This window comes from Tachypleus tridentatus, chromosome 9, assembly GCF_004210375.1.
Source record: "Tachypleus tridentatus isolate NWPU-2018 chromosome 9, ASM421037v1, whole genome shotgun sequence".
NCBI lineage: Eukaryota > Metazoa > Arthropoda > Merostomata > Xiphosura > Limulidae > Tachypleus > Tachypleus tridentatus.
Genome location: NC_134833.1, coordinates 100,186,365 through 100,205,301, shown reverse-complemented (window position 1 = coordinate 100,205,301; position 18,937 = coordinate 100,186,365). Strand labels below are relative to the sequence as shown.

At 34.4% G+C, this 18,937-nt stretch overlaps 1 protein-coding gene across 1 annotated transcript in view; it reads left to right on the top strand.

The window, feature by feature from the left end:
* The first annotated feature begins 1,094 nt into the window (after positions 1–1,094).
* LOC143227205 (gamma-aminobutyric acid receptor subunit pi-like) overlaps positions 1,095–18,937 on the top strand; it is a 35,691-nt gene continuing 17,848 nt past the window's right edge. The window contains exons 1-3 of the mRNA XM_076458695.1: positions 1,095–1,263; positions 4,799–4,875; positions 14,704–14,774. Coding sequence (XP_076314810.1) covers positions 1,172–1,263; positions 4,799–4,875; positions 14,704–14,774 — 240 coding nt within the window. The 5' untranslated portion in view covers positions 1,095–1,171. The remainder of the gene's footprint in view (positions 1,264–4,798; positions 4,876–14,703; positions 14,775–18,937) is intronic.

Here is an 18,937-nt window from a genome sequence, read left to right as displayed (position 1 = left end):
TCTACTATTAATTACTACCATACTTTAATAAAGATATAGCATAAGAAATAAACAAATAGGAGTATTAAAAATCTTAAATTTTAAAATAAAGTAAGTATCTTGTTACCAAAGGTAATGACAGAAGAATTAAAACCACAAACATAAATTTATGAACTTTACTCCCTACTTTGGCAGATTTACACATTTATTATATGTTGGCTGAAGGATTGCATTTTATATATTTGTGATCGTTGTTTTAATTCTTGTAAAAGTTAGAACTATGAGAAATATGATTGTACAAAAGGTTTATAGACACTGTGTTCATTCCATGGACATACGAAAACTGAATAAATAAATTGGAAAACAAATTTAAGATTTTAACAGAAAGTAGGAATCACTGGATATTGTTATAAGATTTTAACACGATTTTCAATCCCTACTTTATAATCTATTTAACTTGTGTCACTTTAGTTGTTTGTTTACTTTTTATTGCAGAATTTAGTTTGTTTTGGATACTTCTTATAGCAATTCTACAAATAACCAATAATTCCATTAATATTTTATTTTTTATTTTTACGTGTTTGTTAATGCATGTACTAGGCAAACGTGTCCTGAATTATTTAGTTTAAATACAAAATTTTAGTTCATTACAGTTTAATAAGTATCATTGTAAGATGCATGAATTATCTTGAGTACTATCAGCTATAAGAAACACAACGTCACTAAGCTCAACCATGAAAGTTTTTGGAATGAAAAGTACTAGAACGTAATAAAAAAAGCACGACACGGGTGATTTGGAGGTATGTGGAAAACAAAGTGATTAGGGATAAGTTTATTATTAAGAATTCAAAAATAAATAAATAAAATGCCTTGAAAACGAGGTGGTAATCTATAAGCATAAAAATATCATAAACGAATTAACCATATATAATCAATACAACTGGGTTCTTTAAGAAGATAGATAGAACTTTCTTTCCTATGTAGTACATTATTTGAAAGCGCTTAGGTTATCGAGATTCGTCTATTGTGAGTTATCTCTACCTTTTAACGAATGTATTTTTTCAATGTCTTGTTATCCGACTGTAATTCCTAATGCTCGCACATGTAGTTTGTGTACACTCAGGAAAATTGAAACGAAACCTGCCATCGACATTGGACTGCAAAAGCAGATCGGCTTACTGATGCTAAAGTAATGGGTAACTCGTGCCAGTCAGTTTGGTGGAAAGAGACTGTATGTGTGACCTTGCTTCTAGGCCTAAAAGAAGTTAGTGGTAATAGTTATGGGTAAGTCAAACATTTAAAAAAAAATTAATGTTACCTATCACGAGGATCTATTAGTTACAATTTATCTTTACTAACGTAAACTTCAGGAAACTAGACCAAAAACTTCGCAAATAAATAACAGGAAAGTAAAACTAGAGTAAAAACTCTACTATGGAATATTAAACATGAATCCGAATTAAAAATATACCTGACGAAGGGCATCCTACATAGTAATTAGGCTCATTTTACTTTATAATTAATCTAATTGCGTGATATTTTCCTATCATAAAAAGTAATTATAAATCTCATTGTAGTTTTTATTTTCACATTGAGAAAATGAAGGTTAAGTATTGATAGGAGGTGTATCCTCGATGCTGTGCGGGCCATACTTTTTCAAATACTTTTCTTATTGAGCTACATTTCATAACTTCCACGTTGCATTCTGTATTGTAATTTACATGCCTGTCTCTGGTATGAAAATCCTTCTGTTTTTGTCTGATTGTCTGAACTTTTATAAAAGTAACTAATATCGAACGATGTTAATAAGTTGCACTTGATTTCATTTATATGTTAAAAGTATCATAATAACTGAGTTATATTTGCATATATTAATTGCAGTTCAAGATGGTTTTATTTCAAGATGAATATGTATAAGAAAGCTCCGATCTTTTTCATTTCTCAACAATTTTCCCCGTATTTACAGTGCATTCCCAGAGTACGTTATTTGTTTGTTTTTGAATTTCGCGCAAAGCTACACGAGGGTTATCTGCACTAGCCGTCCCTAATTTAGTAGTGTAAGACTAGAGTGAAGGCAGCTAGTCGTCACCACCCACTGCAAACTAGTTGCCTTCTCTCTATCTTGTCTTACACTACTAAATTAGGGATGGTTAGCGCAGATATCCCTCGTGTAGCTTTGCGCGAAATTCAAAACAAGTGTGTTTGTGTGTTTTCTTATAGCAAAGCCACATCGGGCTATCTGCTCAGCCCACCGAGGGGAATCGAACCCCTGATTGTAGCGTTGTAAATCCGAAGACATACCGCTGTACTAGCGGGGGAAAATGCAAAACACACCAAACCTACTTGAAAGCCTGCTCAACGAAACTTTTCTGCAACACAACATTTATGAAGATTTGTTTGTTTTATGAAATATATTTTTTCTGAGAAAAGATTGATTAGGTGTATTTTATATGTACCTAATGTTGTTAGCTATTGATGAAGGCAGATTAGCGTTCACTGAATGATTGATTATACAAGCACTCTCATTTTCTTTTTCCACTAATACAAACGTTTAATTCCATTAGTGGTTTTAATATTTCTGAGCTTTATCATTTATCAAATCCTGAGGAAGCCGAACACCTCAGAATTACCATTTAACTACTGGAAAAATTTATAATCATATCTAAATTGAAGTTAATCTCCCACATTTCGTGAAGTTATTAATGTAGTAACGATATTCAAGCTTTGTTTTTAATATTTTACATCAATCTTGAAATTGAGCTTCATGTAACTTAAAGCACTTAAAAACCGTTATTTTATCTAAACAATTATGTTACTTTATAAAATAGGCCGGGCGTGGCCTTGATGTAAGACAGCTCGTATTATGAATTGTCGCTAAAACGCGTTCCGTACTTTGTGGCTGTAACTGTGTTGCAGGAATAACTAGGACTTGAGTAGAGTAGCCATAGAGTTCGCGGATGGTGTTATTGATCAGCTGCCATTTAAAGAGTGACTATGCGCCAAGACCCCTCCTGTAGGTTTGTGCAAAACTCTGAAATAAACAAAACTAATTTGCAAAGGTCTAGTATCTACATACGCTTTTTGATTAATTTATTTTTACTGCTTCTTCCACAGTCTTTTTAAGTTAAAAGTTGTAGTTTTGTTCCAAGAAAATACAAAAAAGGGACAATATTTGAATATTTTTAGAGTATTATTAACACTTTAAAATTACGATCTGGCTCTTAGTAAGAAAGTATATATTTCTATTGTCTTTTACTCAGAAAGAGCGAATAGCTAAAGATCAGGATTTAATTATTGTTTAATGTTGTGCCGGAGTGTACTTGTTAATACTCTCAGTACAGTTACTTATTTAATCACAAACAATCAAATCTAATCATATATTGCGAACTTAATAATTTTTATGACACATTTAGAAAGATGTAACTGCAACATAAATTACAAACATTTTATCATACTTATAAATTCTGTAGCCTGCGATTAGAATTCTTTTGTATTATTCTAGTAATCATGCATTTAAGGAAATACTATTTCAATCAAGACACTAATGTGAACAGAAATATTTTGCGGGTCTCTGCTAGTCTATTATAATAATACTGAGCTTTTGTTTGTTCCTTATAATGCCCTCGCGTGAGTGTGTTGGATATTAAACTTTATGAAAATTTTCAAAATGTCTAATATTAAGTCCCAGAATAACATTATAAGTTAATTTACTGATGGTATTAAGTACGGTAAAGTTTAGCCCTAACTAAACTAAAGCAAAAAACGTACAGAAATTATAGTGTTAAATTATTTTTTTATCGAATGTAGTCTGCATTTAATGTTAAGCCTAATACATATGAACTTATAAATTGCGGTCTCTGCGATTAGAATTCTATGTTATCATTCTAAAAATATCGTATTAAAAAAGTGTTGTTGCAATAGAAATACTACGTTGACTGTAAATGTTTTGCGAATCTCTACTAGTTTTCTATTAATAAATTCTTGCATTTCCTAATTTGTTTGTTCAATTGACATGAATCTTGCCTTAGACTATGTATTGGACTGATACTGACACACAGTTTTTAAGGTTACATGTGTTATTGAATATTGACGAAACTTTGTAGAATGGACGGCAACTGCCTGTTGTGGAGACACAAATGTAGAGGACGACGTTTCAAAAGTCTTCCACTTTTCGTCTTCGGAAGACTTTCGAAACGTCGTCCTCTACTCTTGTGTCCACAACAGGCAGTTGCCGTCTATTCTACAAAGTTTCATCATGAATACTCTGCCTAAACAATCTATCAAAGAATACACGTGTTATGAATTTTAAGAACGCCCCCCCCCCCCCGTCAGAAACATCCTGGAGATACTCACAATTATCAACATCTTTTGTTCAATATATTTATTAAGTTGCAACGGTTCAGTAAACTAAACACTTGCTGTAGAAACATCACCTTCGACAAAAATCAATATAAATGTTGTAAAAAATTAAAAATGATTCTAAGCAAGATTAATAAAACATTAGGATGACGGTTGTTTGTTTAGAGTAAAGCCACATTGGGAGTATTTGCTATGCCCACTGCGGGAATCGAATTTCAGATTTTAGCGCTTAAGTTCAGAAAGTTACCTCTGGCCCACCATATTAGGGTAAAATATACTTTAAATAAAAAAATTCTCATTCGATATTCAACTGCAGCTCTTTTCATTTGCATTATTTGAAGAAGTAAATTCAGTTTATGTGTACAGTTTACTTAATATACGAGTCTGAATCTGGTGCCTTGTAAAATTAGTTTTATTACATGATATTAATAATGTTCTTTTTCTATATTATGTTTTTTAGATGCAACGAAACAATGTCATATGAAAGTATTTTGCCCAAGGGTTACCAAAAGGTAGAGCCTCCACCGAATGAAAAAGGTAAAAAATAATAAATTATTGTATATTAAATATAACAAATACAAATTTTAAACCAATTTTTAAATACTCACCATAGAAGAACGAATATAGAAATGACTTTTGTTTAATACTAGAGAAAATAATTGTAAAAGTAAAAATTTTGGTAAACTTTAAAAACAATGTAAGATTATTTTATATTTTTACTTTATAGCTATTCCCTAATATTTTGAGTAATGAGAATATTTATTCTAAATAGCATAGTTTTATCACTTTTGACGTACTCATAGATAAGCTATTACATGCTAAAATGTAGAATTACAGGTACTTCATGAAGAAGTGAAAGTCTGTGCTGGACCAAAGTATTTGTTTTTGTCTTAAAATTTACCCGCAAAGTTATATAAGAACTATTTTTGCATAGCCACCCATAATTTTGAGTTAACAACATAGAGTAAAGACAATAAATTAACTGCCCTCATCGCAAATGCTTGGACTACTTTTATCTTAAAGAAGAGTGCGACTTCAACATCAGCTTGGAGCGCACCCATGGTTACAAACTGCCGAGCGTGTTTTTACAATTTCACATGCTGCAATTAGCAGTAATTCGTGGAAAAGATATAGATGTTAAATATCATGACTACTCTCGGATAAAACAAAGTTAATTTCATATTCACTGTTAACTAACGCCCCACATCATTAGGTACTGATGAAAGACAAACAGCTATAATAATAAGAAACAAAAACCAACTCCTTATTAAAATAAATTGCCACATTTTGAAATAATACACGATGTAATGAGTAACATCATGATACTCTGACTGTTTCATATAAATTTATTTACTGCCTTAAAACATAACAGATTAGAAGTAATATACTTTGTTTTAATCAGTAGATACACCATGTAAAACAGTGTTTGTTGTTTCTGATATGAAATGTTAATTAACAAAATAATACACGGTTTTAATTACATTTCAGTAAATTTATCTCATGAAAAAACGTGTATGCAGTGCTGTTAGGTTTAGGTGAAACAAGAGTATAATATCACATTTGTATAGCTCTCTTTTCACTCACATGGTTAGAATATAAATGTTTTGATAGATTTCACACGTCTTAACTGTAAACCTCCGCGGAAAGTGGGCTATTCTTCTGAGTGTTTTAAAACGATAAACAAAACGTAATTAACTCTGCAAAATACCTTTGACTCGCATAACAAATACAGACTTTGAAATATAATGGGATGCAATTGTTGTATTAACCGACTGTCTATCCACAATTAACCTATCTGGCCGTCTCTCTGCTCGTCGATCTATCTAAGTATTTAAAATCTAACCGGACTATTTGTAATATGCATACCAATCCACATTACATGACCATTCCTTGTGAACTATTCAAAGCAATTAAAGTTTCTACTTTAAAAAAATCATATGCTTTTATAAATAAATTAAAAACATGACAATTTTATTATTTATCTAGTCTTTTTAGCATTTCTTAATGTAGGTGATTATCTATTGTTTCTTTATATTTCAGGTATACTGCATAATAGTCAGTAGATATAAAATGTTAAAAATAGTATCAGATTTTATTTTAACTTGCACTTGGTGGAAAAAATTAGTACAAAAATTATGAAATTGTAGTACTTTCCTTATTTTGTTGAGGTTAAATGATGTATTCATTTAAAAAGAGAAAGGATAAGTTAAGGTTGTATATTATTCAAGTGTGAGAAATATTTAAAGCAAATTGAACTTGTAGGGATGGGTGCACCAAAACGTGAGTAAACATAGTAGAAATGGGCATGGTATAATAAAACGTTTTCTGTACGAAACATCACAAGAGGGCGTGTCAACATCCGATCCACTCCTACTTCAATTATTCTTTCTATCCTGTACACAGTAAGCCAGGTGGACTAAACTTATCAAACTTACTTATGCTTATTATACAATGACTAGAGATTTATCTGAATCGAATTGTTGGAGGCAATACATGCTATAAAATCTGTTTATACGACACCAAAAGAGTCAGATAGTCGTGTGAAAACGTCATTTGTATGTTTTACTACAGTTTGTCTCTTCCTTTGTAATTGCATAAGAAAGCAACAGCATTCTGTGCATTACCTACATGTAGGTGGATTAAAGTACAATGTACAAAACTTAAGACGATTCTGAGTGTCGAAATCATGGATTTCTTACTGTCTATTCAAAAGTAGAATAGCCACAGACACACTTTTGTATGTGCTCAAAGGTTGTATAATATCATGAAAATAGAAAAAAACGAAGAAGACCTGGACCGACTGTTGGACACACCCACTTTTGAAGTTGTAGAAAGGTAGTTTTACTACACCATGCCCATCCCTACCTTGTTTCCTCACTTTTCAGTGCACCAATTCCTTTTGCATACAAAATGAGATGATCTTATGCATCATTTATTAATTTGTATTGATATCTTATATATATCATCTGTGTGGGTGTGCACTATAATATTACGCTGAGCACTAAATGCATTCCGAATGCAAACTTGCTTTCGTTCACAATACTTATTATAAATCCATTGCAAAATAGCGTATGTTATATTCTAGCCAAGATAACAAGGCTTCTCTAGAAATTCAGCCGACATTAGTATACCCTATACCACTCCCACTTTCCATATCTTATCACACAGTGATGCAGTTCAAGAAGACCTGAGCTCTTCACTGTTTTATTTGACCACGCCTACTCTGTATACAAAGTGGACGAGCGGAATTATGTATTTTAAAATGGCCTCTTTCTTCACGGTTTTACCTGATGTACATCAAAAAGCTCTTTTTTTCATGATGTTTATTATAGAAAAACACGTAGTACCCGTGCTTTTATCCTATTTCGTGTACTTTATTTAGAATTTCGCGCAGAGCTATACGAAATATCAGAGCTAGCTGTCCCTAATTTAGCAGTTTAAGACTAGAAGAAAAGTAGCTTGTCGTCACCATCCGCCGCTTATTCATGGGCTACTATTTTACCAACAAATAATGTGATTGACCATCATATTATAACACTCCCACAGGTGAAAGGGGAAGCATGTTTGATGGAATGTGTCATAGCCAGGTGGTTAGGTTGCGGATTCGAACCTCGTCACACAAAACATGCTCACCCTTTTAGCCATAGGGACGTTATAATGTGACAGTTAATCTCATTTTTCGTTGGTAAAAGAGTATCCCAAGGTTTGGAGGTGGGTGGTGATGACTAGTTACCTTCACTGTAATCTTACACTGCTAAATTAGGGACGGCTATCGCGGAGAGCGCGCATGTAGCTTTGCGCGAAATTCAAAACAAACAAACAAACGATCGCCTTAACCACTTAAAAAAAACACTTAAAAAGACTTACGAATACAGGAACAACAAACACAGTATACCCACCACTTGAACTGGGTGGACAAACAGCGTACACTTACATAGAAAAAGCTGAGATATTTAAAAAACACCTAGAAAACACGTTCAAGACACATCATGAACCAGACATGAACAGATACTTCTATAATACACTTAATAACTTTATTGATCATAACAAATGCATTTACACACCTATATTTCCAGCAAACACCAAGAGAAAACAAAAGATTAAAGCACTCATCAACTGATTAAAGATATCACTGTAACGGAAGTCGTAACTGCTATTAACAACACACAAAAAAACAAAGCCCCTGGAGAAGATGGTATTCAAGCTATCCTCGTAGAACACAGCACTCAGAGATTATATGAACACCTAACAGCCTTATTTAATCTATCATTATCAGCTGGATATATCCCCGTTTCTTGGAAGCAAGCAATAATATTAATGTTCCAGAAAGAAGGAAAGCCAGCGAATAAACCAAACAACTACCGCCCAATTAGCCTAACCAGTTGTATTGGCAAAATATTAGAGAGGATAATTAGTAATCATCTCTCAGTATACTTAAAAGAAAATTCAAAATTACCCGAAATTCAAAACGGATTTCGAAAATACCGCCAAACTTCAGACCACTTGATTCGACTTACAGAATCAACTACTGACAGCTTTAATAAAAATGAATGCACTGTAGCTTCCTATCTCGATATTGAGAAAGCTTTTGACACAGTGTGGCATAATGGTTTACGTCATAGGCTACATGAAATGGCTTTACGCCAGGAAATTATTCGTTGGCTGTCCAACTTTCTGGAAAACCGAAAGTGCAAAGTAAATGTGAATGGGGCCCACTCAGGATCCTTTTCACCCGAAGCAGGAGTCCCGCAGGGAGGGGTAGTTAGCCCTATATTATTTATCATGTATGTGAGTAATATGCCTCTGTCGGAGCTAAATTTAGGTTATGAATCACAGTTTGCTGACGATGTAGCAGTCTGGAAAAGTGCCCCTACTCCTTCAATTGCAGCAACGAACCTACAACCAGTCCTAAATAACATCGAAGAATACTGCCAGAAATACAGAATTAAAATCAGTATACCGAAAACCCAAGTGATATTATTCAGCAGACTCAATAAACTGAAAAAAGATCCACCAAAGCTCTACATGAATGGATCACTTTTACTGACTAATACTTTTGCTAAATTTCTCGGTCTAACTTACGATTCAAAATTAACGTGGTTACCGCATATTAAAAATATACTGATAAATCTGGAAAAGAGCAAACTATGCAAGAAGTCTTTCAGGTTAAAACCAAGGAACATCACCAGATAATGTACTTAAAATCTACAAAACGTACATTAGACCCATAATAGAATATGCATCTCCTGCATGGATTAACATAGCACCCACACATTTACGGAAGCTTCAATGAATACAAAATTCAGTTCTAACTTCGGCATATAAAGTACCACGTAGCACTTCATCCACATTCATCCACAAGTATGCGAACATAGACACAATATCTGAAAGACTCTTGCATTATTCTCTAAAATATTTCAATAAGAATTGGCATAAGAATAACTTAATGTGTGATCTCGACAGATACCACGTACATGATGTAAATAGTCCTAAATACCTCTCCCCTTTTAACATGTATTTAAGAAATGTTACACAAGCTGGCTACCTTGCACTAGACACTTAATCCTTGTTTTTCTTTTATTGATCCAAATGTTCTTATATAATTATTTTTTTTATTTTAATATTTTTTTTCATTTTATTTTATTTTATTGTTACTACTAGTAGTAGTAGCATTTTCTCTATGGAGAAAAGCAACATAAGAAGGAAAAAAAAGAAAAACACACAAAAAATATATTAAATGAAAATAGAAAATATATATGCATATGAAAAATACAAAAAAAAAATATCAAAATGAAAATCATAAAAAAGGAAAAATACAGAAAATATATTAGAATAAAAGAGAAATAAAAAACTTTTCTTGTGTGTCCATGCATGTTCTGTGCCCTGAAACGGAACTGAGTACAGTGTTGTACTTATACTCTGGCCTAAAGCTATAACAAAAGAAATCCCTAAAGGACAGACGCTATCAACGTTCGGGAGGGAGGAAGAGGTCTAATGTACCTGACCCTCCTGGGTATTTAACATCAATACCCAAATACCCACTCAGCGAGACTCGACTTAACCACTTCGCCATTGAGAGCCAAACAAAGTCCGTGATATACGCCGTGCACCGGATATCCTCGAAATACTCCAGACAAGCTACCAACTTCATGAAAGTAGTAACTACCAGTAAACATACTGCCGATATCATTCTACGTAATGGTTGCTATTATCACATCTTCCATTTTAGTGCTGAGCGTCCCAGCCGTCGCTCAATTAATCCTAGGTTAGCCAAGCAACCAGAACCTGTTTCGCCACCCAACGTATCATCTGAGAAGAAGGTCGAAACGTTGTTCGCTCTTCTGTGTAAAATATTTTCTCAACCCAAACGAGCCGTTTTTCCATATATATTTCTCTACAAGTGGGTTTTCTCGACATCACTGAGTATCATCTAATCTGCTCATCCACCCCCCACAGCCTATTGTCAGATCGTTCTCTGTGAAGCCGCCATCCAACTCAATCCAAACCTCCACCATGAAGATCGATAACCTTACTCAGACAGCCGACGATACGGTCGCCGGCAAAGCGTCTCAACAAACTCACTCAGTCGTTATCTATTTCACTTCGCCCGAAAACGTTTTCCCAGATGCAAACTACACAAGTTACCTATGCGGACAAATTAACCATAACAGACAAGCTGTCCACCATCTCTCAAGCTATTCAAACTAGATTGCCAAGAAAACATAAATTTTCCCAAACATTTGAGGAATACCCGGATAACTTACCTATACAAGTTCAGATACCACACCCGCCGCAACCAAATTCATCAGAAACATATGAAACTAACCAAGACTACGATTCAATATGTGAAGCACTACGACAGACCCTTTTGGCAAGAATGTCTCGTTCGAGACTTGCTGACAGACGAGAGAACCAAAGTTGCTCACCAAAATTTAAAAGGTTATCTTCTAGGCTCCGACATGAGCAGTCCCTCTCTGATGAGGATTGGCCACATCTAACCCTTCCATAATTACTTGATGCAAATTCCCCAGCTGTCTAGGGCACGGTCAGGGAAGATTATTCGGCGCCCTGATCGTGAAAGTGGGTTTTCTTGGGGTACTCCGTTTCCCACCACAGCAAAATATTGGATATTTCTCTACCCAGGCCCTGAAAAGGTGTTCCGTTACCCTGTGACTTTTCTTCATTGCATGCTGAATCTAAGTTAATACGTTTCCCTACTCTACCCTATTTGCCTACCCCTGCTCGTTACGTTAGCTTTGTTCTTTTTTTCTTACTTCAAGTTAGCTCGTTCCTCCTTTTCCCCTCCAACTCTCTGGCCTTCATTGCAACTACGTCCGAATCACTCCAAGTCTTCCAGCAGAAATCTACCAAGTCACTAAACTACCAAGTGCTTTTACCACAATTCCTGATGACTTTAATTTTCTCTCATGCGCGGGGCTAAAGAGGAACAGAAGTTTCTGAGCACCCCTGGTTATCCTTTGGGATCTTCCAAAAGGCCTTTAAAACCCGAATGCGATACAATAGTTAAAATTTACACATACTTTCTCGAAGCTATATGTAGGATGGTATAAAAGGCAAATTTCTTGATGATGAGAAACACATTAAAGCAAAAATGCATCTCAGAACGGCTGTTATTGGTATTAACACTTTTATTAACAAGGAGAGAACAATGTTTTGACCTTCCTAGTGTACAAACATTATCCGTAATTTACAGAACAAATTACTAAAAGCAATGTTCAACTCAAAATATAAAGAACTAAATGTCTTGCCTAAACGAAAAATTAATCTAAACTGTCAACTGGCCTACTGCATTCAACCAGAGATTTATGGATTCATAAAACGCAACATCAATCAACTCAATAGTATAAACGACAAGGAAAAGAAGGCCCGCCACAACAAGAAACTAGATAAATTAAGGTGCCAACAACAACAACAAAAAAGACGCCAACACGACGAACCACCAACAAACCTCGTATTCAAGAGATCCGACCGAAAATTAAGCAATGAAGAAATACATCTACTCAACAAAAGACTCAACTTTGCAGAAACACCAAGAAATATTCCATCCATTGAAATGAAAGCCTGCATGGAAAACCTAAAACAGTATCTTCACCAACCTTTTCAAGGAAATTTCACACAAAACTATCAACATAATTTCACAGAAAAGAAAACTAAAAAACTACCTCACACAAAAAGATATTAATTCTATAAACAACTTAAAACAAGATAACAGCATCAAAATTCTAAAAGCGGATAAAGGCAATACTATAGTTATAATGAACGCAAATGAATACATTCAAAAAACGAACAACATCCTATCAGATACAAAAAATGTAAACTACTAAACACAAATCCAACAAAAACACATGAAAACCAATTTAACAAAATACTACTACAAACGAAAAAAACAAAGCAATATCAGAAAACATTTATTCTTACCTACGAAAGACCGACTCTCGCACACCACAACTATACGACAACCTCAAATCTCACAAACCCGATTGTCCATTACGACCCATAATGTCGACCTATGAGTCATTCAACTACAACCTCGGTAAGTATATAGCGTGGGCATTTCGTAAATATGTAATATCAGCCGGCTACTTTCTCGAAGACTCTTTTAACTTTAAATATATTCTTAATCAACTAAATTATAAAGTCTTAATGGCCAGTTTTGATGTAATCTCCCTCTTCACAGAAGTCCCAACAACTGAAGCCTGCAAGATAGCTTTAGAACTTTAGAACCAACCCATTGATACACATCCCCAGTAACCAATTAGCAACCCTTATAAAATTCACTACCACCAAAACCAACTTTATGTTCAATAACCATAACTACCTACAAATAAATGGCCTAAGTATGGGGAATCCCGTGTCACCAATTCCAGCCAACATTTCTTTGACACAGATTGAATCTCGAGCAATCAATTTGCCTTACACTTACTACTACGCTGGTACAGATATGTTGATGATACAATTGCAGGATTCACATCTACAGAACACATACTTAGTTTTTCGATCACGTGAACTCGATACACCACAACATCAAGTTCACCTGTGAACAGTAAAAAAACTAAAAAAAACAATCAACTAGCATTTCTTAACCTCAAAATTACTAGAACTGATACACATTTAAAAAAAAGAAATCTAGAGAAAAATCATCCATACTGGATTACACATTCTATGGGATTCAACACATGAAACAAAACAAAAACTCAACATATTGAGAAACCAAATAAACACAGCCAGAAAACTATGCTCACCCAATAAAATTAGCAATGAACTCAACAATACAAAACACTTCATCAGCATCAAAAAATGTCCTCCAAAAAACCGTGGAAAAAATTATACAAACACATCTAGACCAACAACAAGCAAACAACAATAAATCCCAGGATACAGCAAACTACAAAACCCCATACTGCTGCATACCATATGTTCTTGACATCAGCAAAAAAATAACCAACATTTGGAAAACTTATAACAAAACACAATATTCCAGTAAACATTAAATTTATTCAAAAACCAGGTACAAAACTAAAGTCAGTGCTATGTAAAAACTACACTGACAAACACAACACCAACATAATTTATAAAATACAATGCAACAACTGTCACGACTTCTATATTAAAGAAACAAGCAGGAAAACGGAAACTAGATTCATAAAACTAGAAACATAAAAAAACACCTTCACACGTTTTTGAATACTGCAAATCAAATAAACACAACATAACCATAGAATACACTCAGCGAACCAAATATAAATATATGCAAAATCAAAGAAGACCTAGTTATACAGCAACTAAAACTAAAATTAAACCAATGTAAAAGAACACCTCTATACCAATACTAATTAATAACCTAACATCCAACTGCAACGCCCTCTACAATCTCTTACTCGTTTATACTCTCCTCCTTTGACTGACGTGTCTGGCAATGGTCACTTACAAACTATCTTTCTTAACCTGGAGATGACCTAGGAAGGTCGAAACATTGTTCTCTCTTTATCAATAAAAGTGTTAATATCCATACTAGCCGTTCTGAAAAGGTACGTTTGATATTACTAGCTACTCAAAATGTCTGTTTCATTTCATCTTCAGTTGAATTTTGCAAGATGTGAAGCCGAATAATATTTTATTTTATTAGGTTTCTAATGATAAGAGTTTCCATTGTTTGCTAAGAAGTAAATTATGTTATTTGATATCGTCTTTCAAATACCTTTTGAAAACGTTGTAATCTTACCTCAGGTTTTGTTTGTTGTAGTTAAGTACAAAGCTACATAATCTAACTTAAAGTGTATGTTTAATAATAAAAAAATATTATTTCTTAAACAAAATGCGATATCATAATATGTTTTTATATAGATACAGGGCCAGTCAGTGTGTTCTTTTCGGTCCAGATCTATGACATCTATGGTGTGAATGAGGAGTCAATGGTATGATAACATGTTGCTTCGCATTCAATATATCTAATACTTTATCTACTTTTTTTGTGTGCTATTTCATGAGATTTGTTTTTAGTGCGTGTCTTTCTGTTGCAATCGCAAATAATATATTTTGTAGAAAGTAGAGGAAAACATTCAAATGTCACATAACCCATAAGCTATTTGAAATACGGGGTGATGTACTAAAACTTTCTTTTTTATGATTAATAACATCAAAAAATATTTTCTGGAAAATGGAAATGAAAATATATTTGAAAAAAATCTCTACTTTCGCGATTTCGAAAGCTTAATTTCTAAGAGCATTAAACAAAATGCATAAGAATAATACTAAGGTTCCAGTAATTAAAGTAACATAAACGAAAGGTGTTGATGGTAGGTAACGTTGGTTTCACTAAGGTAGCTTCAAAAATTAAATACCTCGTGGCTGAAAATTTCGCCTTGAACCGCACTTTGTTTGATATACAAGCTGAGTGGCCAGAGAGTCTTAACTTTGAATTACAAATCACAAAAAAGGGATCCAGTCAGAAGCACTCACAGCTCTATGGGAATTATCCAGCTATTTCGACAGAATTATCTGCAGAACGTGTTCAGCGACATCACGGCTCGAACTTTGGACCTCGTGTCCGCACCCCGGCATGCTAACTATTAGTCCGTGCCCAACATAATAAACACTAGGCAATATCAGGACCTATCAACGCACAATGAGACGACAGTCTGTAAGTAAACAATACGTACCTCATAAGGATAGCTTATGGTATTAATTATGTTGGCTATTAAATACCCTATTATCATTTGTTCGAATGTTTTTAAATATCTGGAAATATCATTCTGCGTTAAATTATTCATAATACGTTACGAGACATAAACTCGTTTTTTTGTCATCAGGTTTTCCTATAAACGTCGTTTTCTCTGAGAGCCAACATCAATAAAATTAACATCATGAACGTAGGTATATATATATATGGGTAACTATCTTACTGTTTAATAGCTCAAACTGATCACATTCATCACCATACAAATGCGTTTGTAACTGTCTCTAATGTATGCTTCCAAACTTCGATCCCTACCACAGGATCTTACCTGGAGTTGTGTTTTCCAACCACAATGGACCACACTTTTTAATAACATAAAATTTGCCATTGATCCTTTTAGTCTCTGTATCCAGGCACAATCAAAAGAATTGAATTTATCCTTGAATAACATTGCAGTTTCTTCAAATCAGCCTATTCCACCATGGCAAATTACTGTCCCCAATTGTAACCTATCTTTGAGTCGTCTGAGGAAAGCAGATATAGCCGATTGGAAATATCGCTCTTTCTACGCTGAACATCTTTCATATGATCCATTCCTTCCTATATATACAGATGGTTTCAAATCGGGTAACTCACTGGGCTCTGCCATGATTTGTGACAGTTCGATTGTGGCACACAGACTCCTCCCTACAGTTTCTGGTTTCACTGCCGAATTGTATGCCATCTCTCTTGCCCTAAATCATATTAAAATAATGCAATATACAAATTGTACAATATATATGGACTCACTCAACTGTGTATTGGCCCTGGAATTATTCCATGATAGCCACCACCCTCTTCTCATCAATATCGAAAACAAACTGGCCCATTTTTTCTCTCATCTGTCTCCGTCCAATTCTTTTAGATACCAGGTCATGTTGGTATTTGTGGGAATGAACTGGCCAACAAAGCAGCAAAGTCTGTCTGTTTTGGATCTATCATCCCAGTACCCATTCCATACATGAACTATGGTCCAGTTATCAAATCCAGACTGTACACCAGATAGCAGGCAACAGGGAATGAGCAACACAATAACAAGCTTTTTCAAATCAAACATTCTCTAGGTCTTTGGCCCTCTTGCTTCTGTAAGGATTGAAGAGAGGAGGTTGTTTAGGCAAGGCTACGCATTGGTCACAGTTTTTTAACCCACCACTTCCTTTCATCTGGTACTGCTGCACCAATGTGTGGTCTATGTGGCACTCAGATCACGATCATCCACATTTTATTATCATGCCGTCGTTACAACCTAGAACGACGACACCATTTTAAAGATATTTGTAAGGCAGGTTTGCTCTTGACTTTGGCCCATGTTATAGGTGATACTGCCCATCTCATTCATGTTTTTACATTTTAAAAGCCATTGGTCTTTTACACTTAATTAAGGTTTTATGTCGGACTATATAATGTTTTAGCATGATTTCGTTCACACATTTTAATGTTTTAACACGATTTCTTTTACACACTTCAATTTTTATTTTAACTTGAACCCAGGACTGGAAAGGCCAATTTCATGTGGCTGACTGAAAATTTGATCTTGATGCTTTATTCTTCCTGGAATGTCTTAATTTTACACATTTTAGTTTTTATTTTTCTTTTGAACTGAACCCAGGACTGGAAAGACCAACTTCAGGTGACTGACAGCAAGGGTGTACTTCTTGCTTCAATCTTCCTGGAAGTTCCTAATTTTACATATTTTACTTTTTACCTTAATTGCCCTATACCTATACTTTACCACATCTTGTATGGCACAGATAGCCTTGTAGCTTTTTGCCAATAATCATTGAATACCTACCTACTACCATACAAATGTAGCTGACAAATGACATGCATATATTTCATTATCGTCCAGAAAGCCCGTTTGAGAAAAAAATCTCAATCATGCTATTATTCTGCAGATAGTAAAAGGTGTTGACTTTATAGGCTATAGAGAAGGCGAGTAGTCAACAGCATTTATCGCCAGCTGTTGAATTAGTCTTATCTGACGGAATAGTGAGATTTGACCTTTACTCGTATAGCACAACCACAGACTGTGTAGAGATTAATCGCGGAAACAGTGCATGAACCAAGAACCTTTGAATTCACAATCAGCTCTTTCACGAACAGCTCTTTCTCAAAATGCTTTCTAAAAGCATCAACAGCGTCAAGCAGTTTAGTGTCAAGGGTGAGGTGTTGACTAACTATCAACATAAGTAGGTCTTAAGATGTAAAATAAGATTTAGTTGTTGCTGTCAGCGTTTTCTGTAAAAACATGAAACAGGCTTCTTAATGTATTGTATCGTTTGAACTAACAATAATGTAAGAACAATTATCCTGCCTTAGAAGAGCTTGACAAATATCTTATTGTACTGTTATGATATGTAAATATCAAATATCACATCTTCCTAAAAGTTTGAAGTTGTAAATTTCTTATCTGGAACATTCTAAATCCGGTTAAGGTGAAGCTATAATCAGCTTGAAAGTTACTTTTATTAGCGGAGATCCAATCACAGATGCATCCAGTGTTTTATGAATATGGAACTGGTTCACGATTCGTAAGCCTTGAATGTTACAGGAGCAAAAGTACTTCGGAATTTTCTTATCCAATTTTCTGATTGGTTTGCTACAGAGAAAAGATGAAATTTTAATGCAGCTTTGACGTTTTAAAACAAATTCGTTATTTTAGCTTGGAGAATTCAAAACGTCCTGTTGATGTCTCGACATGTTTTAAGTTTTTATTCAGTACCTTTGGTGAATGTGTGTAATCTCCAACTCACCCCTAATTACATTTTATTTTACTTTGTTCTGTTTTTAACTACTTGTTTATTTTATTTTTTACTGTTACGTTTACTACGGCAATGCAATAGTCCACTAAATGACAAATTTCGTGTTTCAGTTCTTGCTCGGCAAAGAAGGCGTCTTCTTTTCATTTCAACTTCAACACAGTGCCTTGTGTTTTTTAATCCCCCTACAACAAACCCCCAATGGCTCAGTGGTAAGTATGAAGATTCATAACGATAAAAACCGGGTAATCAATACCTGTGGTGTGCACAGCACAAATAATATTTAGGCATCTTTGTGTTTAACACACACATCTAGTTTTTCACACATTGGATTCTCGTGTGTTTGTATGTGAGTGTTTTTTACAGCATAGCCACAACTGGCTATCTGCTGTGTCTACCAAGGAAAATCGAACCCCTAAATTTAGTGTTGTAAATCTGAATTCTTATCATTGTCTCAGCGGGAGACATAAATTCTCGAATCTCTAGTTTTTGAAGAGATCAGGTAAATATGTTTCAGGTTTACTTTAAAAATATTACGATATCAAACTGAGCCGTGTCAGTGACTTAAGTTTCTAAAAGTTTTATGGAAATAGTGAGGGTAGTA